Genomic DNA, 26,900 nt, shown 5'->3' on the forward strand with positions numbered 1-26,900 from the left:
TCATACCACATTCCTGGTAAGAGCGACATACTTCACAGGTTTGTGGGGATCATATAATAAAGATTCTAAAGCACTTTAGAAACAAAGTGCTCTACATACCATTTAAAAAAGGGTAGTTATTTTGTAGCTGTACAGTATTTTGAGGAGTTGGTTGTTGAAGTGGGGAGGGGAACATGCTTTATGTATGGTTCCCATAGTCGCTGAAGAAACATAGCTTTTGAAACGAGGAAGGAACCTTTTATTCTTCCAAGGGCTGCATTCCCTCAGGGGTAATCTGTTGGGGGGTCACATGCTATCACTGGGCAATGCTAGAGCCAAAAATGTGCAGGTCCAGAGCCAAAAGTGGGCGAGGCACCCCTTTTTTCTCTGCCACCTCTTTTCTCTTTCTCTCCTCTGCCATCCTCTTTCCTCTCTCCTTCTGCCACCCCTTTTCCCCATTTCCCCCTCCTTGCCTCCCACTGAGAGCCACAATGTGGCCCACCCCTGATCTAAACCTTGTGTTGCTTGCAAATGGGTATTAATGTACTCTTTCCAAATATTTCAGTGTATTTATGTATGACAGATACCACGTGCTAATAATACTTGACATTTTTAGAGTGCTCTTGAGCATTCAAAACCCTTCACATATATTCTCTGTCATTGTTATAACAACCCTGGAAGATATAAGGTTGGTGTTGTTAACTTCATGTTGCTGACCTAGGGAAGAGGAATGGCGGAGAGTGAAGATCTGCATGAAGACAGACACCTGATCACCACAGAGATGAATGAACTGAGCCCTGGTCATTTACGTATACACTTTTTCTTTTCTGTTAAAGGTAATCACTTTATCAAATTCTTCGCTCCTTGGTGTGGCCACTGCAAGGCATTGGCACCAACGTGGGAACAGTTGGCTCTACTCCATGAACATTCAGAGACTGTCAAGATTGGCAAGGTGGGTTTGATTGGCAAGGTAGCTAAGTCTTCTTAAATTGAAAAGGAATTCCTTTGGTAGCATTTACGGAGGCGAATACTGTTTGCTCCATAAACCCCAGTTCACTTTGGCAACTCTTTATGTTAGACTCTTTCTGACAAGCCAGCCACCTACCTTGATTTTTAAATTTGCTGGTGCCTTGTGTGTTTGATAGAACCCTGCCCACAACATATTTACCACTCCATTTGCTTTGTACCTGTATGTTTCAGGGCAGCTTGAGAGATGGCTGTAGCAAACTGCTTAACATAGGAGGAGTTCTTACTCTGGGCAAGTGCATGAGTAGTTAATAGGAAGACAGCCATACCAGGGCCTTGTTATTTTAAAGAAGGAAAAGGCAGGTCCCTGCAGCTTACTTTTATGACTATGGAGCCCTTCTTTCCATCTTCAGGCAGATGTGTGTGGGTGTTGGAACAACTTCAACTAACTATAAAAACAGGAGTGTAGTCATATTGTTGGCTTTCTGGTGGAAAAGATTGCTCTCCCAGTCTTTCGTGTTCAACTGGGTGCGCTTTTAAAGTTTAGGCAAAATAAGGTCCTGAGTCAGGGGTGTTCACTGTCTTCAGGGGGACAAACTACACATTGCACTCGGACTTGTTTAAGGAAGACCCCACATGGTATTGTTTTTAAAAATTAAATTAAAATTAAATCAGTGTTTACATTTCTGGTTTTGGTTTTTAATGAAAAATAGTTTTGGGCAGACAAATGGTTGCTTAACCGTCCTGGCCATTTTTTTGCTCCATGTTTCGCCCCTAGCGTGTGGTTATGGGAATCCCACAAGGGAAAAAATAGTTGGCAAGGAAAAACATTAAGAACTTCCTTGTCCCCTGTAGTATCTCTGTTCAAAATGGTCCCTTCTGAAGCTGCTTTTCATTTACAAACAACCCCTCGGTCACAGTATTGTTTCTGTATGGAACATGTAGTTTGCCCCCATTTTCTATTTCCTAAAGTCCAGGCCAAAGACCACATGGGGCATCATTTTGTGGTGCTACATCTCCATTCACTGGCAAACTACATCCTCTGCAGTAAAGTCACTCAGCTGTGTAAGTGGGATTAAATCTCTCATCAGCATGACATCAGTTGCAGCTCAGTAAACGGCTGGACAGTGTGCAGTACAATACAGGAATTCCCTCCCTTGGGTAGGGGATACAAAAGAAGAGAAGGAGGTCTGCAAGTGGGAAATAGTTTCCTCAGCTCTGATCTTACGGAACCTCTCATTAATTTTAAAATAGGAAGAGAAGCCTGTGACAGAGCTGTTCACCATCGGGAGTCTCCATATATCCAAGTGAGGTTCCAACAGCTAACTTGCAAAAACACTACTGTTTGATAGAAGTGTGTGTTCCACTAAATTGTGTTTTAAGATGGAGTGCTGAAACCCCTTAACATGTTTGAATATATGGTGCTTCTGTTAATATGTCCAGTCTTCAAACTCTGCTTGATGAAATCAACATACTCAGTGTCAGTTTGCTTCAAAAAATACTGAGTTGCATCCACACAAGGTCAGTTGCAATCAGTGAGACTTAAATTAGTCATGATTAATGGGTCCCATTGATTTCAGTGGGACTAAAGTATGACTAATTTAATCTGGATCCAACCCAATGGGTGTAGCAATTTAGTGTCTGCCATTCAATGGCATTAGGAGTTTGCTTTATTGCTTCTCTATAATACATTAGTTTCTTATTTCTATTTTTCTCTGGTTAGCTGGTAGTGTTGCTGTCAATACCTGCCCTCCTGCACATTATTCTTGTCATCCTAATTTGGTTTCTTTGCCTTGCTTGGTTTTCTGATTTGCCATTCTTCAGTTAACGTACTAGATCTGTTTCTCTGAGAAATGTCTCTGATCTATTTCTCTTCCTTGTTCTCGTAGAAACTACAGTTTTTCCAGCTAAGACGCTTCTGCCTCTAAGGCACTTTCTAACCTTTTCTCACTCCTCCCATCTTGAAGGGTGTGATGAGTCACTTGTTCTCATGTTCTTGCCAGTTCCAGATCCCTTCTTCTCCCTACCATTCTTTCTCTAGTTCAGGGGTATTGAACCTCTTTCGGCTCGAGGGCTGAATTCAGTTTTGGAGAATCTCTTGGGGACCACATTCTGGTGGCAGGTGGGGCCAAAGTACCACCATGCTTAAAGCTCTTATTGCTGGTAACTAAGCATTAGGAGAGGCATCTCAACCTTTTAGAATGGGGAAAAAACTGCGCAAAAGCCAAATGATTGGTGGTTGGCGAAAAGGGGTGGGGCCAAGGGAAGGGGGGCCATCTGGGGTATCCTGGAGAGCCAGATTGGGACCCCAGGTCCTGAGGTTCAACACCCCTGCTATAGTTCTAAAGTTCATATACCTTTTCATTACTGCTTTTAATTTTCAGATTGGTGTGATTTTATCTTCTTACTGTTAATCCTTTTCTGAGTTTTCTTTATCCTTCATTCTCTTACCCCTTATTCTTTTTTCTATTTATTTTCTGCTAAGCAGTCTTTCTTCGTTTATCTTATTCAGTCTTCCTTTTCTTGTCCTTTGCATCTACTGGCTACTTTTATTCTCATTATCCTCCTCTGCTGTTCCTTCATCAATTTCTTGTAATAGTTCCCCAAGTATTTTATCAATACCATTTCTGTCATTCATTCTTCCTTACCCTCTTCTTCTGGTTGCATTATTCCTGCTATGTCTCCATCCATGTTGTTGAATCTTCCTCCCACTCCTTCCCTTTTTCTCTAGTTTTTGATTTTGCTTTTCTTCTTTCTTTTACCCTCTTGATCCAGTTCCCTTTCCCTTTTTAAAATTAGTAATGAATGCTTCATCTGCTCTTTCCGCTCTCATTCCCATTTTCAGTCTTCTTTCTTCTGATTATGCCTCTTCTTGTTTTAAACTTGCTACTGTTCCCCAACATTTTTAAACAACATCTGCCTTTGGATCTTCACCTCCTTTCCAACTCTCTCCCTATTTCTCTTCCTTCTTTTGTTATCCAAAATTGAGCAACATGTTTATTTCCAGTGCCTCAATTTTCTTTCTTCCAATTCCTTTCCAGGCTAGTTTTCAACCTCTATATTCTACCAAGGCTGCTTTATATAAAAATTGGAATGATCTTCATGCTAAATGATACAAGTTCTTTTCTGTTCTTACTCTTCTTGATCTTTCCTTAGCTTTTGACAGAGTTGACTACTCTCTGCTCTTTAGTTCTCTTCATTCTTTTGGATTTGTTAGTATTGGTCTTTCTTGGTTTCATTTCCATCATGAAGTATTCTTTGGAAGGTTCCATTAAAGGGACTTTTCCTTCAGTTTCCTCTCTTTGTTGGAGCCTCAGGGGCTCAATTCTTAACTCCCTTCTTTTGACTCTTTATATCGTTGCTCTTGGTAATCCTGGGTTGTATCCAGTGTTAGTCTAACTTAAGTCCCATTCATTTCAATGGGTCTACTCTAATCAGGACTAACACTGGATACAACTCCCTCTGTCCCCACGTTATCATTATTACATGATGCTACCCAGCCCTATCGTTCTATTTCTTTTTTCTCCCCCTCCCCCCCCGCCCCTACAAAACACATCGTAGAGCCTGCTGGGTCAGACTGAGCATCCAATAGTCCAGCATCCTGTTTCCAGCAGTGCCAGCCAGATGCCTTTGGGAAGCCTAAAGCTGGGCATGAAAGCAATGAACCTCTCTTATTTCCACTGCTTCTGGTATTCAGAGGGATACTGCCTCTGAACATGAATCTATGTAATATTTCTAACTGTCTTGCAGCTGTTTCGGCTTGGATGTTGGATCATTCATGATCTCAAAAACTCAATATGCAAAAGACAGCATTTATTGTATTTCCCCTTAAATCTTTCACCTTCTCTTTCTTTTTCAGTCAGCAACTTCATTCTTCAGTCATCTCAGCAAGTTAAGAGTTTGAGCATTGCCTTTGATTCTTCTCTCTCTTGCTTGGCTTACATTACTACTCTAGCTGAGGTCTGTCAGTTCTCTTTATAATACTTGTAAAATTTGCCCTTTCTTATCTATTGATTCCACTACAGACCTAATTCATACTCTCTTCCTGCCATGCCGATTGTTCTAATATTTTGCTTTTCAGTCTTCCTGTCTCAACTTAAGCATATTATCTCTGTTTTCAACTGTTTCCTCATTTAATTTTTATTTGGTTGTGCTTTAATCATGTTACAGCTGTATACGTTTTTCTTCACTGGTGTCTTTGATTTGCCCACCATATTTGACTTCAAAATCTTGCACGTATCTCTGTCCATTGCTTGCTGTCTCTTCTCCTCCTTGGTTCTTCCATTCGTCAAATACTAAACTTCTTACTAAACCTACACTCCCATATGCTCTTTCTCATCTCCATGCTTTCTCTCTCTTATAAGCGGAACTCTTTCCTGTTGGATATTTGACAGGGCTCTGTGTCCTCCTTTAAGAAATTATTAAAAACTTGTTTTCCTTTTTCTTGTGTTTCCTTCATAGTGAAGTTCCATTTTGCTTCTGTTGATTCTTTTCTCGTTAAGTCAATTATTGTATAGGTTTTAGTGTATCGCCTTTTGTTTCATTTTAGTTTCATCCAGCAAATACAGTGCTTTCCCTCTGCTTCCAATTCCACTCTCCTTTGTTTCATATTTTTAGATGCAAGCCTGTTGGCAGGAGATGTGCATTTTATTCATGTACAGTGTCTAATATATTTTAGATGCATTTGTGAATAAGAAATTATCAGGATACACTTTAATTTACTTAACCTCAGCAGTTGTGCCTTTTGTGTGAAGGGGGACTTATATATTTGAGTATCTGTTTTAGAGCTATGGTGATTACCTGTTTATACATGCCTTACTATATGAAATACGCTATGGCCTTTTACTTCTTGTGAATTATTTTAATTATACTTAATTTTAGGTGGACTGTACACAGCATTATGAACTCTGCTCAGCAAACCAAGTGCGTGGTTACCCAAGCCTCCTTTGGTTCAGAGGTGGAGAAAAGGTGAGGTTGTTATGAACTAGCCCTGTTTGTGAAATTAACTACAAGCCATATGACCTGCAAACTGCCTAGTAGAACAAATGGTCCTTTGTTGTAAGGAATCTGATCTTGCCTTTTGAATGCTGGATTTACAAACACATCCAATGCCCACTTCTGAACCCCTGTTTTCACAGTGAAGGTCAAAAAAGGTCTGTTATGGTGGTTTCTTCGGACAGATGTGGAGGACTTGCTCTAGTCAATGTAGTACCGAATCCTTAAGGATCCTCCTCACAGAGGGCCATCTCTGAGGATAATCCTTCCCCTGGAATGTGCACGTCAGTTCAGAGCCACTCCCCTCATTTTCTGGCTCTTCCTTCTCTCTGCAGCATCAGCAGAAGTTATCCCCCACATATACCGCTACAGCCAAAATATTGTCCCTTTGAAAGCTTCACCCTAGGCAATTGCCTAGATTTGCTTAATTTTTAGTTAGGCCTAACTAAACCAGACTTCAGTTGATTTCAGTACGACTTTGTCCTATATAGCTCAGCAGGGTTTCATGGACTTCTTTCTTAGCAGAAGAAAAGAAGTTGTGAACCAAGTGAATGGATCGGTAGAACGGTATAAAATGGGGATAGGTATGGTGTGATAGCTGTTTAACATAATCATCATTAAATGGGATTTGCTAAACTAATAGTACACGTGGTTTGTTTGTAGGCTGACCAATATAAAGGAAAGAGAGATTTGGACTCTTTGAAAGAATACATAGATTCCCAGTTCAAAAACTCTGAAGAGGCGCCCGTTGACGCTAAACCCACTGAAGAACCGGCACTACCTGGAGAAATGGCTCCTGAAGAGGAGGTAGGCCCTAAGTTGCTCTTGAATTCAAGTGTTTTCCCTACTAAAAATTATTCTAGTGGCTTCAGTGCCACCCCTCCACCAGGATTCTGACTAAAATCCTGGATCAGATATTTATCAATTTGCAAGAATTTAATAATAATAACAACAACTATTATTAAAGCTGGCATTGACTGCTGTAGTGGAAGGGTGAATAACTGCATATTTTTGTACTAATTGTATATGTTAGGCTGCTCTCCAAATTAAATGGATCCCGACTGTGCATACTTTGCCTATTTGTATAATTAAATACAGGATGTTCGCTTCCTACTAGATGATATGTTAAATTTCCTGCTGCCTCTTTCTCACTTAGTCACCATCCTTGTGACATCACACTTTGTTGCCAGGGCAAGGATAGCCATAAGTAGATTCTGTCTTGATCGGTGACACAGCAAGGAGACAGGAAACAAATGGACAGGAAAGAAGGGATTACAACAAACCAGAAGGTGCTAAAGGAAAAAGAAACACAAATCAGGAGAAACAAAATAATGGATATTGCTGTTAGTTTAGGCTGTAGTATTCACAAGCTGGATTTCAAGGGCTGTAGCATAGATTTCTGGACAGGTGGCATAAAAAGTTAATTGTCACCTCTGTGACTATAGGTGCACATGTCTTTGAATTCAGTCCATTTCCTCATCTGATTGCTCTTTTACCTGATGGTAGATGAGCTGCTGTGGAAACTGTTGGCCTGATCCAGCAAGGACAATATGTGGAGGGAACACAGCCTTCTCATGTATTAAAAGGGTGCCATTGGTGGGCGTGGGGGGATCTCCACATGCAATGTTTGCCATGTGTATGCCATTCCTCCATCCTGTGCACGCGCACACACTTTTCATAATACAGGATAATAGCAGTGGCTTTAAAGCAGCAAGAGTTTTCTTCATGTTTAATAGACTTGTCATTCTGTAAAGTCATTTGATTCTGGCCTCCCTTTCTTTTGACAGGGCAAGGTCCTTGCCCTCTCTGAAAAAGACTTTGATAAAGAAGTTGCTAAAGGGATCACCTTCATCAAGTTCTATGCTCCATGGTAAGTTTTTAGAGAAAGTATTTGGGATTGTGGATATTTAGCTTTTTATTTCCTTTTTTGTTGCAGTGCTTCTTTTCCCAAACTACCTATTTCAGCCTCTGAAGTAGCATTTATCCAGAATTAAAAATTAGTTTTATCTGGGAGAAGTTGTTCCCTGTCTCCATATCATGCTTGAGGTGAGCTGAAGTTATCCATGGTAGACTCTTAATTTGGTTATGAATTACTTGTAACCGCAGTTTAGAGGTATGGCTGTTCAATTTTCAAACACCTTAGGGTGCAATCCTATGGCCGCTAGTCAGTGGCTAGACAGCCATACGGTAGGTCAGTTCCTGGAGAACCAACCTGGACCCCCTCCCGCGTCGCCTCGTAGGCAGCGTGGATCGGCTCCACACTCCTGAGCAGCGCGGAGCAGTGAAAACGAGACGTTCTGTGGGGCGGGAGGTTGGAAATGCCAGTACAACATCTTATGTGTTGTCCGGCCACTGCTTCCCACACTCTGAGGTCTCGTGGCTAGATAATCGAAATCGGCTGTCTAGCTGCGAAAGCAGGGCAGGGGGAGGGAGAAGGAGATCTGCTCCTCACCACTCCTGCCCTGCACTGGATAGGCGGTTGCCCCTGGGATCGGAGGCGATTGTCAGTACAGCTAGGATTGCTCCCTCCATTTCATGGTTTCGCAGTAAGGTATGCTAATTAGAAAAATCAATTAGTTAAGTATACAACCTATCTCATTATTTGACATCAGTTGACCAGATCTTTTTTAACCAGTCATATGCCCAGCTCTGATTCCTGAGAGTTAAAGTTTGGACATACATACTCAGGGTGAATACCTGACTCCCATTGAACTTCTGGGCCGGTTCACACAATCACCATGAGTTAAACAAACCACGTGGCTTGTTCAACATGTTCAGGCGCATGTTGGACGCCTTTTGCCTAATTACCTACCCAGCCACAGCTTGTCGTGTCATCTGAACCCAGGCAGGCTGGCTTGTTGGAGGGGGAAACAACACTTAAATAACCCATAGGCTGTTACTGGGTTATTTGTGGGTTATTCTCTCCCCAATAAGCCATGGCTTAGAATCATAGAATAGTAGGGTTGGGCTTCTTACAGGGCCTGTAAGGCCATCAAGTCCAGCCCATGGTGATCATGTGAACCCAGTCTCTGTGTGATACGTAGGAGTGACCACACACACACGCGCACACACACACGGTGAACCCAATTTCTAGACCACGCAATTGTGGAACCATTTTGGGGTGTGGGGAGGCATGGTTTTCAGGAGCATGAAACACTTATGAGCTCCCTTACAATTCTGATTGACTGCCATTTTCTTTTTCACCAGTGCATATAAATCATTTGATTTCCCACTGCTTGTTTATACTCAGTTTTTTAGACCTTTTATATATGCACAGATACTGCTGTGCTCCAAAGCCTCGGTGCTGAAGTTTTTGTCTCATGGCTCATGCTAGACTAAGAATATGAAGACTTCAGACTGTATATAACAAGTTATCTGTCCTGCTGTAATGTAACATGATCCTGCCTGAAGTGGTTTTAGAGATTTTTCTTGTGCTTTCTATGCCATGTGCAAACCCAGAGAATTAAGCATGTTTTATTGGGTGGGATTCAGCTCTGGTTTCACCCAGTTAGAGAGAGTGTGGTGCTATGTAATCAGTACTATGAGACACAGGGCTGATTCACACATACATGTAAATTACTCAATTTCTCATCATTTGTTTATCTTCTACATATATAAAAGTCAAAAAATTGTGTGTGGGTTTGTGTGTTTGAGGCTGGCTGCAGGGCCGTCTGTAACGCAGGGAATAAGGGGGAGCTGCCCTGGGTGTAATCACACTGCAGGGGCCACTGAGCCTGCCATTTGGGCCCTACAGTTGCTGCCCCTTTTAGTTCACATTCTCACTTGCCGGAGTGTATGACAGGAGTCACTGGGTTCCATTATTACTTTGTTTATACTTTCCCTTACTAACAAGTACACCCTCTCAATCATGGTACAGGCCAGGTTTCTGATTTCAGCTATGAGTCATTCTACTGGCCATCTTTCATTCTATTGGTCTCTCTCCCATTCACTCTGACTTCCTTCTCCATGGACTGGCTGGCCGCTCCCCTTTACTCATGGTTTCTTTTCTGATTGTGGAGAGCATTTAGTTTCTCTCCCCTGTTCCTGCAATATCCAGCAAGGAAGCCTCTATCGAACATTTTAATACTGGCATGAGATTCAGTGTGGATTATATTGTAGCAGTGCTTACAGATTCAGTCTCTTGCATTTTTAGTAGTGTTTTTTATTCAATCTGCTCATTATAATTGTGCTTTTTTAATCAAGTCTAGTGGATTCGACTTTTCGCCTTCCTTATGTGGCCTTTCCGAGAAGCGTAAACCTACCTTAATGTGTTTCTAACAAATAGTGCCTGTGACAAAATTACATCCTGGGTAACGCCGGGTATATCAGCTAGTTATATTTGTTGGTTGGATGTATGAATGGGCTCTGTTGAAAAGCACTGGGTTGAATCCAGTCTTCAGATGTCACTTTAAGCTCTGGTGGCTTAATAAACTACTATCAGTAGCTTATTTTGAAGTAGTCCACAGTGCCCCACCACACAACGGGGCTAATAAGGTGCTGTGAGTATCTTTCTAAGCTACTGTGCATAAGCTGAGTCATCCCTCTGTCCCGCAGAAGTCCTGCTGAGCAGTTGCACTGTTTGACCATTGACAGCGTTGCAGCAGCCTGTTTTAATCTTCCACGGTATCCCAGTGAGAGGGGGAAGGTGTGGGATGAAGTACAGGGGTTTAATGCAACATTTCCCATACCACCCCAGCAAAGGGGCAGGGTGGCTCTAAACCATTGGACATTTGCAGGATCGGGACCAAACGTGACACACAGCCATCTTTTGATGGAGCACCTGATGCACCATCAAAACACTGTGCACTTACCACAGAGGAGGGAAAATCCCAGGTGCAACAAAAAGGGTGTGGTACAAATAAACCCTTGTGGGTTTGCAGGATTGGGGCAAAACCCTCAGTTGCTCATTTCCCCCCATAGCCATTGCTGGCATAGACACCTTGATTGTCATCAAAATCGATGGCAGAGTGGAGTTGTGCATTTCATCTCTCCCCCCCCCCCAAACCTTGCAGGCAGAGCTGCTTCTGTTCGCTGTAGCGCTATATAGTGCTTTAGATCTAAAATGAAATTGTGCAAAAGCCCCACCCCCCCATACCCAGGACTAGCACGAAGCCTTTGTTGTGTCAAAATAAATTGTGTCATACCCAGTGTTTTAGCAATACAGTGAAGTTGCGCATTTCACATACTTTCTCTCTCCCTGCTTCTGTTCATATAGCGCTAAAGCAAAATTGTGCAAAAGCAAAATTGCCCGTTCCCCCCCCCCCATAGCCATTTTGTTTCTTCATGGAGAAGTGACCAGAGAAGGAAAAAGGGGGTGGGAGCTACAACTCCCTGACAGTTTGCTGGAATGGGGTGAAACTGCACAGATGGGATGTCATCATAGGAAACCTTCAGATGCTGTAGTTGATAATTGCACAATTTTGCTTCGTCATGGAAACGTGCGCATAACAGGAAAAACCAGGTGGGAGCTATAACTCCCTGACAGTTTGCTGGAATGGGGCAAAGGTGGGGTGCCTCCAGATGCTGTAGTGGATTATTGTGGAACTGCACTTCTTTGTGGGAAAAGTGAGCAGTTCGTTCTCTTATTCACCTATTTCCCAAGTTGCACAGTTTCAAAGTAGCGAGCAGGGAAGCCTGTCATTGTGTGACTTCGCTGTAGCAGGGTAGCGCGATAGTGCAAGGCTGTCATTGTACCCTGGGAAAGCTGTCATTTTGTAGTTGTAGTGTGGTATCAAGGAAGGCTGTGCTTGTTTGACTGCAGTTGTCCCTGGGTTGCTTGTCAAATCTCAGAAAAAAGGGCTCTGCAGGCTGAGCCGAGCGGCCACAGCGGTTTTGGCTGCTCTTGCCAGCCGACTCCATAGGCGACTGGAATAAGCCACAGTGAGTGCCAGACAACATGATAACCCACAGTGGGTTAAATAATCCATGGTCTGCAGTAAGGGTTATCAGTGTTATCAGAGCTTATTTGGCCAAAATTAGCCATTCCCAACAGATGACACAATAACCAAACCATGGTGGCATATTTAACCCATTGTGGGTTATTGTGTCATCCGAACCCAGTCTTTGTCATATGTAGAGTAGACCATTGAAATCAATGGGGCCTAAGTTGGCCTTATTTATTATATTTTTAGTCTGTCCCAAAAAAGAGTTCTTTGGGCTGATTGTTGTTGTTCAGTCGTTAAGTCGAGTCCGACTCTTCATGACTCCATGGACCATAGCACGCCAGGCCTTTCTGTCCTCCGCTCTCTCCTGGAGCGTGCTCAAGTTCATATTCATTGCATCAGTGATGCTATCTAGCCATCTCATCCTCTGCTGTTCCCTTATCCTTTTGCCTTCAGTCATTCCCAACATCAGGGTCTTTTCCAGTGAGTTTTCTCTTTGCATTAGGTGGCCAAAATATTTGAGCTTCAGCTTCAGTATCTGTCCTTCCAATGAGCACTCAGGGTTGATTTCCTTTAGGATGGACTGATTTGACCTCCTTGCAGTCCAGGGGACTCGTAAGAGTCTTCTCCAGCACCACAGTTCGAAGCCATACGTTACTACTGGGAAAACCATAGCTTTGATTAGACGGACCTTTGTCGGCAAGGTGATGTCTCTGCTTCTTACTATGTTGTCTAGGTTTGCCATAGCTTTCCTCCCAAGGAGCAAGCGTCTTTTAATTTCATGGCTGCAGTCACCATCTGCGGTGATCTTGGAGCCCAAGAAAATAAAATCTGTCACGGCTTCCATTTCTTCCCCTTCTGTATGCCAGGAAGTGATGGAGCCAGATGCCATGATTTTAGTTTTTTTAATGTTGAGTTTCAAACCAGCTTTTGCACTCTCCTCTTTCACCCTCAACAAGAGGCTCTTTAGATCCTCTTCGCTTTCTGCCATTAGGGTGGTATCGTCTGCGTATCTGAGGTTGTTGATAATTCTCCCGGCAATCTTAATTCCAACCTGTGATTCATCCAACCCGGCATTTCTCATGATGTACTCTGCATATAAGTTAAATAAGCAGGGTGACAATATGCAGCCTTGTCGTACTCCTTTCCCAATTTTGAACCACTCGGTTGTTCCATGTCTGGTTCTTACTGTTGCTTCTTGGCCCTCGTACAGGTTTCTCAGGAGACAGGTAAGGTGGTCTGGTACTCCCTTCTCTTTCAGAATTTGCCACAGTTTGTTGTGATCCACACAATCAAAGGCTTTAGCGTAGTCAATGAAGCAGAAAGAGACGTTATTCTGGAATTCTCTTGCTTTCTCCATGATCCAGTGAATGTTGGCGATTTGATCTCTAGTTCTTCTGCCTCTTCGAAACCCAGCTTGTACTTCTGGTAGTTCTCGGTTCACATACTGCTGAAGCCTAGCTTGTAAGATTTTGAGCATAACCTTGCTGGCATGTGAAATGAGCGCAATTGTACGGTAGTTTGAACACTCTTTGGCGTTGCCCTTCTTTGGAATTGGAATGTAAACTGACCTTTTCCACTCTTGTGGCCACTGTTGAGTGTTTCAAATTTGTTGGCATATTGAGTGCAGCACTTTAACAGCATCATCTTTTAGGATTTTAAATAGTCAGCTGGAAGACTGTCATCTCTGCTAGCTTTGTTGTTACTAATGTTTCCTAAGGCCCACTTGACTTCACTCTCGAGGATGTCCGGCTCAAGTTCAGTGACCGCACTATCATGGCTATCAGGGACATTCAGATCTTTCCTGTATAGTTCTTCTGTGTATTCTTGCCACCTCTTCTTAATCTCATCTGCTTCTGTTAGGTCCCTGCCTTCTTTGTCCTTTATCATGGCTGTCTTTGCACAAAATGTTCCCTTGAGATCTCTGATTTTCTTGAAGAGATCTCTAGTCTTTCCCATTCTGTTGCTTTCCTCGATTTCTTTGCATTGTTCATTTAAGAAGGCCTTCTTGTCTCTCCTTGCTATTCTCTGGAACTCTGCATTCAGTTGGATATATCTTCCCCTTTCTCCCTTGCTTTTCGCTTCCCTTCTTTCCTCAGCTGCTTGTAAAGCCTCATCAGACAGCCACTTTGCTTTCTTGCATTTCTTTTTCTGCATTTCTTTTTCCTGAACAATGTTACAGACCTCCGTCCATAGTTCCTCAGGCACTCTGTCTATCAGGTCTAATCCCTGAAATCTATTCCTCACCTCCACTGTATATTCATCAGGGATATGATTTAGGTCATACCTGAATGGTTTAGTGGTTTCCCCTACGTTCTTCAATTTAAGCCAAAATTTTGCAGTAAGAAGCTCATGATCTGAGCCACAGTCAGTTCCAGGTCTTGTTTTTACTGATGTATAGAGCTTCTCCATCTTTGGCTGCAAAGGACATAATCAATCTGATTTCGATACTGACCATCTGATGATGTCCATGTGTAGAGTCGCCTCTTGTGATGTTGTTTGCTATGATCAGCATGTTCTCTTGGCAAAACTCTATTAGCCTTTGTCCTGCTTCATTTTGTACACCAAGGCCATGCTTGCCTGTTATCTCGGTGATTTCTTGACTTCCTAATTTAGCATTCCAATCCCCTATGATGAAGAGGACATCTTTTTTTGGTGTTAGTTCTAGAAGGTGTTGGAGGTCTTCATAGAACCGATCAACCTCAGCTTCTTCGGTCTCAGTGGTTGGGGCATAGACTTGAATTACTGTGATGTTGAATGGTTTGCCTTGGATTCATACTGAGATTCTGTCGTTTTTGAGATTGTACCCCAGTACTGCTTTTCCCACCCTTTTGCTGACTATGAGTGTTACTCCATTTCTTCCAAGGGATTCTTGCCCACAGTAGTAGATATAATGGTCACCTGAATTAAATTTGCCCATGCCTGTCCATTTTAGTTCGCTGATTCCCAAGATGTCGATGTTCAATCTTGCCATCTCATGTTTGACCACCTCCAGCTCACCTTGATTCATTGATCTTACATTCCAGGTTCCTAAACAATATTGTTCTTTACAGCATCGGACTTTCTTTTCACAAACAGACACATCCACAGCTGAGTGTCCTTTCGGCTTTGGCCCAGCCGCTTCACTCTTTCTGGCGCTACTTGGAAATACCCTCTGCTCTTCCCCAGTAGTATATTGGACACCTTCCGACCTGAGGGGCTCATCTTCCGGCGTCATATCTTTTAGCCTTGTGATATGTTCCATGGGGTTTTCTTGGCAAGAATACTGGAGTGGGTTGCCATTTCCTTCTCCAGTGGACCACATTTTGTCAGAACTCTCCACCATGACCTGTCTGTCTTGGGTGGCCCTGCACGGCATAGCTTATGGCTTCACTGAGTTACCCAAGCCCCGTCGCCACAAGGCAGTGATTCATGAAGGGGATTGGGCAGATTACATGACACTAAAAGAAAGGGAAAAAACGTAGTACACAATAAGAACCAACAATAACAATGATCAGCACAGGAGATAAATATACAATCTGAAATCTATAAAAGCAGCCATTCCAATCTCAAATCTAAACTGTAAGGTCTAGAATCTAGAATGCCTGAGAGAAGAGGAATGTCTTTGCCTGGTACCAAAACTATAGCAGTGTGAGTGCTAGGTGAGTCTCCTTTGGGAGGACATTCCATAAGTGGGGTGCCACAACTGAGAAGGCTCTTTCTCTTGTAGCTACCTGCCTAACTTCACTTGGCAGGGGTGCCCGGAAAAGGGCTTTAGAAAATGATCTGAGGGACATTAATTGCTAGATTTATATCTCACCTCTCCACTGGCATGCTCAAGGCAGCTACCAAAATTACTAGTGCAGTGCAAAAGTTCTGATTGTGGTGTTAGACCTGTTATGGCTTATTCACGTATACTTGATGCTGTACTCAGCTGATAAACATAGATGTGTCAACTGTCCCAGAGAATTTCTCAAGGCCAGCTAATGATTTCATGGCTAAGTATGGATGTGGAATTGAGTCTTCACTTACCCACTGAAGTGATTTGGTTCTTGATCTGGTGCAGTACTGGCACCATCATTCTCTTCTCCAGCATCTGTGCTTGCATTCCAGGTTATCTGGGACTTCCCGTCTGCTTGTTTATCCTCTTGCCCCACTCCTGCAGGTGGAGGAATCCTGGACTTTGGGGGAGGTTTGTTAGCATGTGAGACACAACTGGTCCCTTATATGTTTCATCTGTAAAGCCTGCTGTGGTGGCCACAGCATCCAGTCACCACCTGACATCCAGTCACCACCTGGTCACAGTCGAATAGCGCTAGGTGAAATTGGGCCAGTCTTACTTACTTCCAGGTGGCAGCGATACTTGTGAAGGAAATAATGTACCAGTGGAATTCATTAAGCTCTCGTAGCAAACTTTAAAAGAGCTACGTTCCAAATATAACTTCTATTCTCTCCTGACTTCATTCTAAAAAGGGCACACCACAAGGATGCTAAATATCTAGGAAGGCTGTGTTAAAGACACTCTAAATGCCAGCCAACCAATCCACTCTCTTTGGCAACAGTTATTTCCATGAAAAGCTGCAGTTTAGACTTAATGTTTACTACATAAATAGCGGTATCCTATTCCTGGCTACCTAAATTGTTTACACAATTATAGTTCATTGTATACAAATTGACCTTTTTCTCTTCCATGTCAACTGTTTTATGTTTGGCTAAGCAACCACGAGTGTGCTGAAGTCTACTCTTGCCCTTTACTTTGTTTTAAGTAAATATTAACATTAAGTTGAATGACAAGTAGAAGCCCATCTCATCTTAATAGTTTTCAATATGGATGGTCAATACCCTCTTGCACATATACAAGTATATGCATATAGCCTGTGTATATATAGTAAACTGGTTCTCACGTAATGACAGCCCACAGTATGACTTGGTTCACATGTAACAACAGGTTGAGTTGTGGGTTGTTGCTATGTGCAAAACAGGCAAGTAGGAGTCTTTAAAATATGCCTTTTGTTTTCTGAGATGGAGAACAGATTTTTAATACTTTTAAAATTATACTACCCTGAATCAAGAACTGTCTGTATAGGTAGGAACCTAGTGCAATCCATCCAGAATTAAGAATGTTTCAAGTCCCATTGATTTCATGGAAGATTGTTAAGCATGTACAAGTTGAATTCAGCTTCAAGGCTACAAGTTTGCTGACATCTACTTTCTAACTGTGAAGTATATTTATTAGGGATGTACGAAAGTCACTTAGCTTTTCGACGGGGTGATTCGCGGTGGGGGGGCGCTTTGCACCACCCCCCGAAATCCTAACTTGGCCGGCTCCGCTCCGCGGCAACTCTGCAGAGCCGCCGGCCAGGTGCATTCGCAGGCGCTGTGTGGATCCTGCGGACGCAAATGGTGGTAGCTACGGCGGCCGCCATTTGCATTCCTGTTTTTTGGCCGTGATAGGCTATGTAAATATTTATGTAGCCTATCACGTCCTCCGCAGGGACGCAAATGGCATCCCTGCATTAGCCATAGTAGGCTACGTAAGTATTTATGTAGCCTATCACAGCAAAAATAGGGAAGCGTCTGTGGCCGCCATTTGCGAAGCAGCGCGAATGGCACCAGGTAAGTGTCCCGTTTCGCGTGCTTTTCACGGGGTGGTGGGGCGGGGGGCTTTGTTCCACCATGGATTTCGGGGGGCCGAATGCACTGGCATTCGGCCTCACCGAGATCTGTGGTGGAATTCTGACATCCCTAATATTCATGCACCGAATGGGTTACAAGCTTATTCCAGTGTAGTTATTTGTGGAGTTAACGCTTAGCTGTTTGTAATTGAACTCAAAGAACATCAAAGTGCTTAAATTTGACTGGATTGTATCCTATGATGTTACGATACAAAGTGGATCTGATTCAAGGTACAATTCCAGGTCTAGCCCTGTGTAAAGGAGACTGGAATGTTACATGGCATATAGATTGGCAGACACATGGAAGAATTCCTAGTCCTGTCCATTTATTGTAGTTTTAACTGCAGTTTGCCGTGTTTAAAACAAAATATTGGTTGCTTGCACAGGGATGAAATTAAAATATCAGTTTGGCAAACACTGCTTCATAGCCTCACAAAAATTGGACTTGATAAAGCAAGGGCAAACCAGCAGCTGAAGAGGGAATCTCCTTAGATGTTTCTGTGGAGGTAACAGAAGCATTGGGGTACTAACTGTGTTTGCGTTGTGATTTTGAAATAAAACTATACTTTTAAAATACCCCACCCCTCCACATCTCTTATTTTTTAACTCTTCTTTAAGCTGATGGAAGGAATTATGTGTAAAAGTATATTCTAAGTTTTAGCCTCACTGTTGTGTATACATGTCTCTGGTGAAAAGTTTGCTTTATCATTTTCAGCATTTAAGGTTTGGGGTTTTGCTGCAAGAACAACACCTTTTTGTGGTGGTGCAAGAACAGCACCTTTTTGTTTGTCCCATTAATATCAGCAGAACCTACTTCTGACACCGTGGCTTCAGGGTTGTGGCTTTACAAATGTTTATGTTTAAATGATGCATTATTTCTGAATTTGATATTGGTCAGTCCTTAATTCAGATATTTTTGGTGTTTTCTTAATTCAGATATTAAGAAAAGTATTGATTGTTAAAGGAAGTTAGCTTTACATTGCAACAAGAAAAGATGAGATACAAAGGTGTCCACAAATTTTGGCTGGCTTTGGTGCCAGCACCAAATTTTACTCACTTATCCTGCCATTCCCCAAACATGAGGAGGGGTCTTTTCCTGCTGTGGAGGAGAAGACCTCCACACTTCGGCTATGTTACAGAAACACTTGGAAAGTAGCAAAACCTGTCACTGCTCTCCAAGGGCCAGTGTGAAGTCAAGGAGATCTCCCACATTCTCCCAAGACTAGAGGAGGGCAGAGGCTCTCGCTGACTTTCCCCTGTGCTTACCTCATCTGATGAAAAGATGTGCTCACCATTGGTGAGCTGCTGAGTGCATTGGTGAAGCCCTGGTAGGGGAATATACATTTCTACTCATGATAAAATATATATTATTTGAAAGAGTTAGTGCTTTGGAAGACAACGGTTGAAGTAGATGTGACATCAGTTAACGGGCAGTATCAAATCGGACACTAGCACTAACATAAATTACGTTGTGTTAGTTTAAGGGACCTTTAGCACAACGCCAATAGCATTAGCTGGTCCAACAGGCTTTGCTGGAAAACCCATCATGCCTTCTAACAACATTGGCATTGCCTTAGAGGTCCCTTATGCTAGCACAATCTACGTTAGCGCTACTGTCAGATTGGATGCTGTCCACTGTTTTGTATTGTATGACTGTAAATGATTAAATCTCCTGTACCGTATAATGGATTTTTCTAATTTCTTACAGTGTGTGTGTTCTCTGGGGCTTTGTGTGCCTGTATTTGATCTGTTTGTGAATAATTGTTAGCGGAGACGTTGGGATACGCTCTAGCAGTTCTATCGTGTATTTTTTTAAAAAAACTTTTTTATTTTATATATTAAAAATAAAAATGAGGAAAAAAATGATATATTGTTTCAGGTGTGGTCATTGTAAAAACTTGGCTCCCACTTGGGAGAACCTCTCAAAAAAGAACTTTCCAGGACCAATGGATGTCAAGATAGCAGAAGTAGACTGCACCGCTGAACGCAATGTCTGCAATAGATTTTCTGTAAGTATGGACACTATATGACTTTCCATGGAATTTGTACTGAACATTGAAGTTGTTTGTGTGAAGCTGCTTAGTTTACATTATCTCTCCAGAGCCTTATTAAAGCAAGTCTTTGCTTCAGGTGAGAAAGTGAATAGAAGCACACCATAATTGTGTGTAAAAGCTATAGGCTGGGATTTAAAGAAGTTCTGCACATGTGTTAGGTAGACAAGGTTTCTTCTCACTGTACTCATCCACTAGCCACAGCTACTTGTGCTCACAGGCAGTTCTAAAACTACTGAGTTTAGGATGTGGATTTTTGGATAGTGTAGGGGACTGCTTTTAAAAATGGGGAGGTGGCTTAGAAGTCCTGCTGCATGTACAGAGCTCTCTACGTAATCCTTTGGCACTTGACCATAGACTTGGATATATTTAATTTTGGCCACACTTGCCAGGAAATCTTTTCCTAATTAAGCTACATCCTGATCTTGACCACTTTTCCTGCGAGCTACCAATTAATGATTCCTCCATGTGGAGCAAGATGATTGTGGTAGCACCACCCAATGTGGGTGGTACTGTTCAAAGTTGAGTTTCATCTATGTACAGTTTAGGCTGTACCCCTGTACCACTTATCCAGTGGGACAGAATTCTGAGTAGACATATATAGGATTATACTGTTAATGTACTAATGCCAAGCGGTGTAATTTTCTATTGATGAACATGCGCTGAAAGTAGAGGTTAGAAGAAGGAGGCAGATGTTGCTTTCTGACATGCATTTTTCTCTCCTTTTGGAGGTGCGTGGCTACCCAACGCTGATGCTTTTCCGTGGTGGGGAGAAAGTGAGTGAACATAATGGAGCCAGAGATCTCGAAACACTGCATAACTTTGTTCTGCGGCAAGCAAAGGATGAACTGTAAAAAATGTACCTGCTTGGATACTGCTTCTCTAGCTGTGTCCGTCCAGTAAACATGGGAGTTGAATCATGGTAATGTTACCGGATTTCCAATAGTGGTCATTTAGGAAACTGAATGTACTAAAGCGTGGTATCTGTATGTGTTTGTGTTTCCTAAAGCCCCACTGTGCTGACCTTGAGGGAAGCTTAAACAAGCAGTCACTGTTCAAATTGGGAATATTTGCAGTATTGGTTGCATTAATGAACTTCCACTTGTCTTACGATGAAAAAGTAAATGGTCTTTTGGGACTAAAATAAACGAGGGAAGGTTAAAATTAAGGGTCATGGCAGATTATTTTCACTGCAGGTTACACAAGTTAGAAACTTACCACATGTGTACGAGTTGCAAAACTGCACATCAGAACTTCATTTCGTTATATTGGTGAATCACTGCCTTTTAAAATGTCTAGTTCAGAAACCAGGTTAAAATGAAGTTCAAAAGAAAAACACACACTTGCTTTAGGAAGGTGCCCCTGATCACTATTGGCTGCTTGCTTCCTGCTCTGGTTTTCTCTCATCCTGAGGGATGTACTATGATGAGTAAAGGTACTGTTATGTGTGCTTGGTTATTATTGAACCATGGTGTTTGTCAGGTAGTTTTGACAGCTGAAAAGCACAACAGCCCTGTTCAATCGTTTGAAAAGAGATTAGGCTCTCTTTATGCAGCCCCAATGTTCACTTTGTTGACCAGCCAATTAAAAAAACCTGCTTTTTAAAACGTTTATGTTTCTTTTCATCCGCTGGTTAGAACAGTAACCAGGCTGAAATTCTTTTGAGTTGCATCAGGATCCACGGCTTATCATTCATCAAGGGCCCCTGAAATACCTTCGCTCTTTCCAAGAAATATAAGCAAAGGACTCAAACTTAACTACAAAACCTTTCCAGGTGTTCTATGGTTTTGAGCAGATTCTTCTGCCTCTTCCACCCCTGTTTCCAGTTTAGTACGCCATGTGCCAGTTAGAATTAAAGCCAAAGAACTTCTAGTGCAGGTATTGATAGAAGATTAGGTTAAAGCAGCAAACTAGAGGCTAAAACATGTTCTAGTTTGTATACAAACATTTATTGCCATTTATTTGGGGAGGAGTTGCAGGTTTATACATATGCAGTTACGTAGAAGAATGCTATTGCCATTTGACTAAGATGGAGATGCCTTCATTAGCCATGTCTACATTCTAAATCTTTGTACTGTAGTTTGTCCTTTCTATTAAAGGCCAAGGAATTTGTCCAGCATAAATTGTGAAAACCCACGAATGATGGGAAATCTACCAAAAGGGCTAATAACATATGGCAGATGTATCAGATCAACACACATGTTTCTGCCTTAAACGGAGCCTTTATTCATGATGGCTTTTTAAAAACCTAACGAAGCACAATCTCATGAGCAGGCTGAGCTGTAACTCATGAGTTTCTTGTACAAAATCAAGTGGTACAATTGTTTACACAAACTATTTCTGAATAAAATCTTTTTTTTTACAAAAAAAATCTTGGTCTTGCTAAATAGTATATCAAAAATTAATATATCTGACAGTTGCAATAAATTACAATTTTCATTTATTTACAAAAAGCCTTTTAAAATGCAAAGTAGTCAAAGGGAAACACTTTCTGAAATCTTGCCTTGGGGGAAACATTGCTGTGTGGAGCCAGATCTTGGAAATAAGTATCATATGCATTTTTTGTGTGTTCCTCATGGTTGAGAGGTGGGCCTCTCTAAGGAGGTCTAGGCAAGTGCAAGGAGAGATAGTTTATTTATGACCTCCATCAGATCAGAATTTGAGAATGTTTTTAATTGGGCCCGTGGGGTGGAGTAGTCACCCAGCTCCACCATTCATGTAAAGCAGATCTCCTGCAGGTTCTGTCCTTCAGCTTTGCCTACTGCCTCCCCCTTCTCATTGATGTATTGTTCAGAAGAGCGATGGGATAACTTGCTCCTCTTCAGTTAGGCTTTTGATACTTGGAGTGATCCATTTTCTCCCCCCCAACATTAGGAAGTCACAAAGGTTTTTTTTGATTTTTTTTTAAAGAATGGCTATATTTTGAGAATCCTTGGTTTTAACCCTTTCTTAAGTATGCCCATTAGGTGTTAATTCACTTTAAAATTGGGCCCAAAAGTTCAACATTCATTTTTTTCTGTTCATTTGAAGGACTGGAGTTTGTGTATGCACACAAAGATGTGCACATAGCAGTGCTGATGGCAGCACTTAAAAAAATTGGATCATAATTGGCAACAGGGTGGAACTGTGGGGCCTAAGCATAGAAATTTCCTTTAAAGCAAGTGTTCTTTGTTGGCCTGATGGACAATTATTTATTTTATTTATAGACAGCCGTTCCACCAAAAATGGCTCTCAAAGCAGCTAATTTTACCTCTGGAACACAACGATACCTCTAGAACACAAAAATATATTTTGTGATAGTCAGGCCATAAGGGCACATCGTCGGTTACGTTCCTTGTTGAAGAGCCAAGGGCAGAGCTTCCTTTTAAGCACAGCAAATGTGTTGCGTTAGCTTTTAGGAGGAAACCCGAGTGCAGTACTTCACCCAATGCAAGACGCTTCCTTGATCAAGATCCTCACATATAGCTTGCATGCCTTTAAAGATAAGTAAGGACAGACTGGATTGGCGATACGTCTGGCTGGAGCTTTGCCTCGAATGGTGCATTTCATTTCTCATCACAAATCCTCTTTCTCTTTGTGGCATCGACTAGGATTTGATGAATGCTTGCTTGGTAAGAATTGTAGATCAAACAGCAGGCTGGCTTTTGTCTGTACCTTTTGCTGAATTATCACGATCCATACTTTACAGTTTGTTCTGGTGTACTCAGAAACAGCCACCATTGTGCAAACACTTCAAAAGTCAACAAGTAGCATTGGAGTTCCAAGCTTTTCTGTATTCCTCCTTAAGGCACAAACGCTGTTCTAGAAACATTAGACTTTTCCCTTTGAGGCACTGGATGGAAGTCATTTAGAACGGCATATACCACGTCCTTCTGTAGAGATCTTCTTGTCAGTGACACCCACAAGCTCTTACCACCATATTCCTGTATTTTTTCAAAATGACGTTGGAATTGTCATCGAAATAAAGAACTGATATTGCATTAAGTTTCGTAGGGGCACAACATGGCTTAGGAACATTCTCCGGATTCATTAGGTGAACCTGTTCAAAGAAATTAACAGCTTTAGCTGGAGCTTCAGCCCAAGCCTTATTTATATGTATCTTTTACATTTGCATCTGAGCCTTCCTCTGAGGAGCTTGGGGCAGTGTCTTAAAGCAGGGGTAGGCAACTTGTAGCCCTCCAAATATTTTGGCCTACAACTCCCATCAGCCCTAGCCAGCGGTGAGGGCAGTTGTAGGGCAAAACATCTGGTCTATAGGGTTATCTCTATCTTGACAGCCACCCTGTGCACAATGGATTAGGCTGTTCTACATATTCTTTAATTATAGTTTGTCCACTTCATCCCCTTAGTATTAATAAAGGCCTTACTCCTGGGACTAACAGCAGTTTGTGTGTGGGGGTCCAATTTTAGTTGGATTCATAGTGGGGGAGGAAAGGGTTAAGCTTCCACACGCACCATGGTCCTGATCATCATTGGCCTTACTATCTAGTGATAAAAAATGATTCATGGGAGTTGAAGCAACATGTTTACCATTATGTATAGTTTGGCCCTAAGATTATTAGCTGCATGAGAGAAGTTAACAACTGCATGAAGAGAAGTTCATAGCAGCTGTGGGCTAGGCCAAGGTCTATACTTACCAAAGTTTGCACAATGGCATGATTGGTGGCGTTCATATGAGCATTGAGTGGAAAAGAACATTCGCCATCACAGTAGTTCGCTGAATAGCCTTTTGGTGCAATTATCCAGTCCTTAACAACAAGAAGGTTACATGTATTTTACATATCTATTATATCTATGTATTTTACAATATTATTAAAGGTCAGGTTTACTTAGTTCAGTGTTGAAAGTGTGCCCATCATAATGCTCCGTCAAAACTATACATTCTATAGTTTTGACATAGATAGGAACACTTAGAATATATTAATGGTAGAAAGTCTGGTAATTTCCTCATACCTTCAGTGATACATTGATATACCATAATAGGCAAGTTCAAGGTGCGTTGATCACTCTTTACAAAATTCTAAAACTGGCAGAGGGGTATTGATTTCAGCTAGTCTTGGCTGTAATGGGAGCATACTAATTTAAGGCATGATTCAATGCCCCACCGAATTTTCTCTCCCCTGCTAGGCATGTTCTCATGTATGTAATTCCTATATGCCAGTTGTTCCCTCCTCCTGCCACCGATGTGCAGAGGTGTGAATGCCCAACAGCATATATAAACAGGATCATGCTCTAAGCAGAATTTAAAAGTCAGCATTGTAGTTACATATTAAGTGATAGTTGTGGTGCTCTGTACTTGCTTAGATTGACTGCATTCGGATGACATGCTAATACATAATGGGTTGTTGTCTGAAACAAGCCATGGTGGGTTAGTGTGTTATCCAAATCCGGACCGGTTTTATCAGGGTGGGTTGTTTTTCCCAAACAACCCACCCTCATAACCCATGGTCTGTTGTAGGGGTTGTTTTCCCCACGATGGGTTGTCGTGTTGTCAGAACTCGGACATGCCAAGCCATCGTGGGTCAATGACATTGGGCGGCAACCCCAGGATCACGGTCGGAACAGGGACCAGGGGCTTAGTGGGAGCCAGATGGGGGCAGCGGCAGCCCGTCCAAAGTGCTGTTTGGGCACTTTGGAGGGGCTACCTTTGGCAAGGGGAAAGGGCACAAAAAATAAAAAGGGCTCTGTCCCTATTCTAATCAGGATCACAATTGGAGCAGGGACAGGGGCTTGGCGGGTGACAAGCCAGGTTCTGCCACCGAGTCCCCTGGGATGTCAGGCAGAGCTGGCTGAAGGACTGAGGCAGCGGTGGGGGGAGCAAGCCATGCACTGTGAATGGTGCGCACGATCATCTGTCGGGCACACCAACCACACGCTGTGGGTTGTTCACAAAACAACCCACGGTGCACAGCTTGTCACCCACCATGGGTTAGCGTGTCATGTGAACGCACCCATTGTGATGCAATGTTTGATCTATTTTCAAAGATGTTTCTAGGTTTGCGCTTTGAACTCTACACAGCAAATAATTCAGGTTGTATACAATTCACAGAAACTGTTAGGAAGGTTTTTCAGGACATCCCCAATTGGAACGCTTTAACATTTGAATCAACTGACAGTCAACTGTTGATTGACTCCAGCATGTAAAAACTGGGTCATATTTAGTGAGAACAATGCAGAGCTTAAGAGCTGTGCACAGGGTCCAAAGTTCAAAGAGCCAAGTTAAACCTGAATTTATTAGCCTATACCCTTCTCATGGAACACAACTGCATAATGCATGTTGGAAGACACGCAGGTAAAACAAAGTAAAGAGTATTCTCTGTGGTCACTATGAAGACCTTGGTGGTTAAAGAAGTAACAGGAAAGATAAATGGATAATTCTTTAATCTAGTTAAATCAGCAATATAAGCCTCAATCTGTGAACAGAGAAAAGGAATTAAAGCAGGTGAAAGCCATCTTTAGTGAGTACTGGGCAAGGTTTAAAAGATGTGAACAGAAGCCAAGTTCAAAAAGTCTTAAAACTGGATTGACCAACACACACAACAGGAGCAGTAAAAAGGAAAAATTACAAACTAAGGGCACAATTCTGTTGAGATAGTTGGCAGCCTCTGAAGTCAGAGGCTGCTGAGTATCCAATACAGGGCAGCCGGAGCATGGAGGTGATCATCACCTCCGTGCTTCAGCCACCTTGCATTCTTGGCTAGATGTCTGTCTAGCTGTAGCTTCCAGAAGAGGGAGGGTAGGAGGCCACACAGTGCATAGCTTAGGCTGGTATACCAACTACGCCCTTATCTGGACAGAGATAGCCTAGCTACAGTTATCCATGCTCTGATAACTTCTCGTCTGAATTACTGCAATGCGTTATACGTGGGGCTGCCTTTGAAAACGGTCTGGAAACTTCAGCTGGTCCAAAATAGGGCAGCAAGATTGTTAACAGGAACTGGCCTGCGAGCTCATATTACGCCAGTACTTTTCCAGCTGCACTGGCTGCCAGTCCATTTCCGGGCCCGATTCAAAGTGCTGGTGCTAACATTCAAAGCCCTTAATGGCTTGGGGCCAGATTACCTGAAGGATCTCCTCCTCCCATATGTGCCTGCCCGGACCTTAAGATCATCCTCAGCAGCCCTTCTCCATGAGCTCCTGCCAAAGGAAGTGAGGCGGGTGGCTACTAGGAGGAGGGCTTTTTCTGCTGTGGCACCCCGGCTCTGGAATGAGCTCCCTAGTGAGGTTCACCTGGCACCTACATTGTATTTCTTTCGGCGCCAGGTGAAGACCTTTTTATTTTCCCAGGCATTTTAGCATTTTAGCTTTCTAAATGTTTAGTTTTGCTGTTTTAAATCTGTATTTTAAACTCCTGCACTGCTGCTAGGTTTTAT

At 42.4% G+C, this 26,900-nt stretch overlaps 2 protein-coding genes across 2 annotated transcripts in view; one reads left to right on the plus strand and one right to left on the minus strand.

Moving 5' to 3' along the window:
- TXNDC5 (thioredoxin domain containing 5) overlaps positions 1 to 21,134 on the plus strand; it is a 33,726-nt gene extending 12,592 nt beyond the window's left edge. Inside the window, exons 5-10 of the mRNA XM_084850362.1 lie at positions 816 to 931; positions 5,827 to 5,913; positions 6,604 to 6,747; positions 7,728 to 7,810; positions 19,356 to 19,485; positions 20,259 to 21,134. Coding sequence (XP_084706488.1) covers positions 816 to 931; positions 5,827 to 5,913; positions 6,604 to 6,747; positions 7,728 to 7,810; positions 19,356 to 19,485; positions 20,259 to 20,381 — 683 coding nt within the window. The 3' untranslated portion in view covers positions 20,382 to 21,134. The remainder of the gene's footprint in view (positions 1 to 815; positions 932 to 5,826; positions 5,914 to 6,603; positions 6,748 to 7,727; positions 7,811 to 19,355; positions 19,486 to 20,258) is intronic.
- The window catches only part of BMP6 (bone morphogenetic protein 6), a 138,397-nt gene continuing 132,244 nt past the window's right edge, over positions 20,748 to 26,900 (minus strand). Inside the window, exons 6-7 of the mRNA XM_084850361.1 lie at positions 24,165 to 24,275; positions 20,748 to 23,566 (exon numbers count right to left, since the gene is read on the minus strand). Coding sequence (XP_084706487.1) covers positions 23,417 to 23,566; positions 24,165 to 24,275 — 261 coding nt within the window. The 3' untranslated portion in view covers positions 20,748 to 23,416. The remainder of the gene's footprint in view (positions 23,567 to 24,164; positions 24,276 to 26,900) is intronic.

The sequence above is a fragment of the Heloderma suspectum genome, chromosome 4 (genome assembly GCF_057233095.1).
Source record: "Heloderma suspectum isolate Gila_16-S chromosome 4, 16-S_ref, whole genome shotgun sequence".
Lineage (NCBI taxonomy): Eukaryota > Metazoa > Chordata > Lepidosauria > Squamata > Helodermatidae > Heloderma > Heloderma suspectum.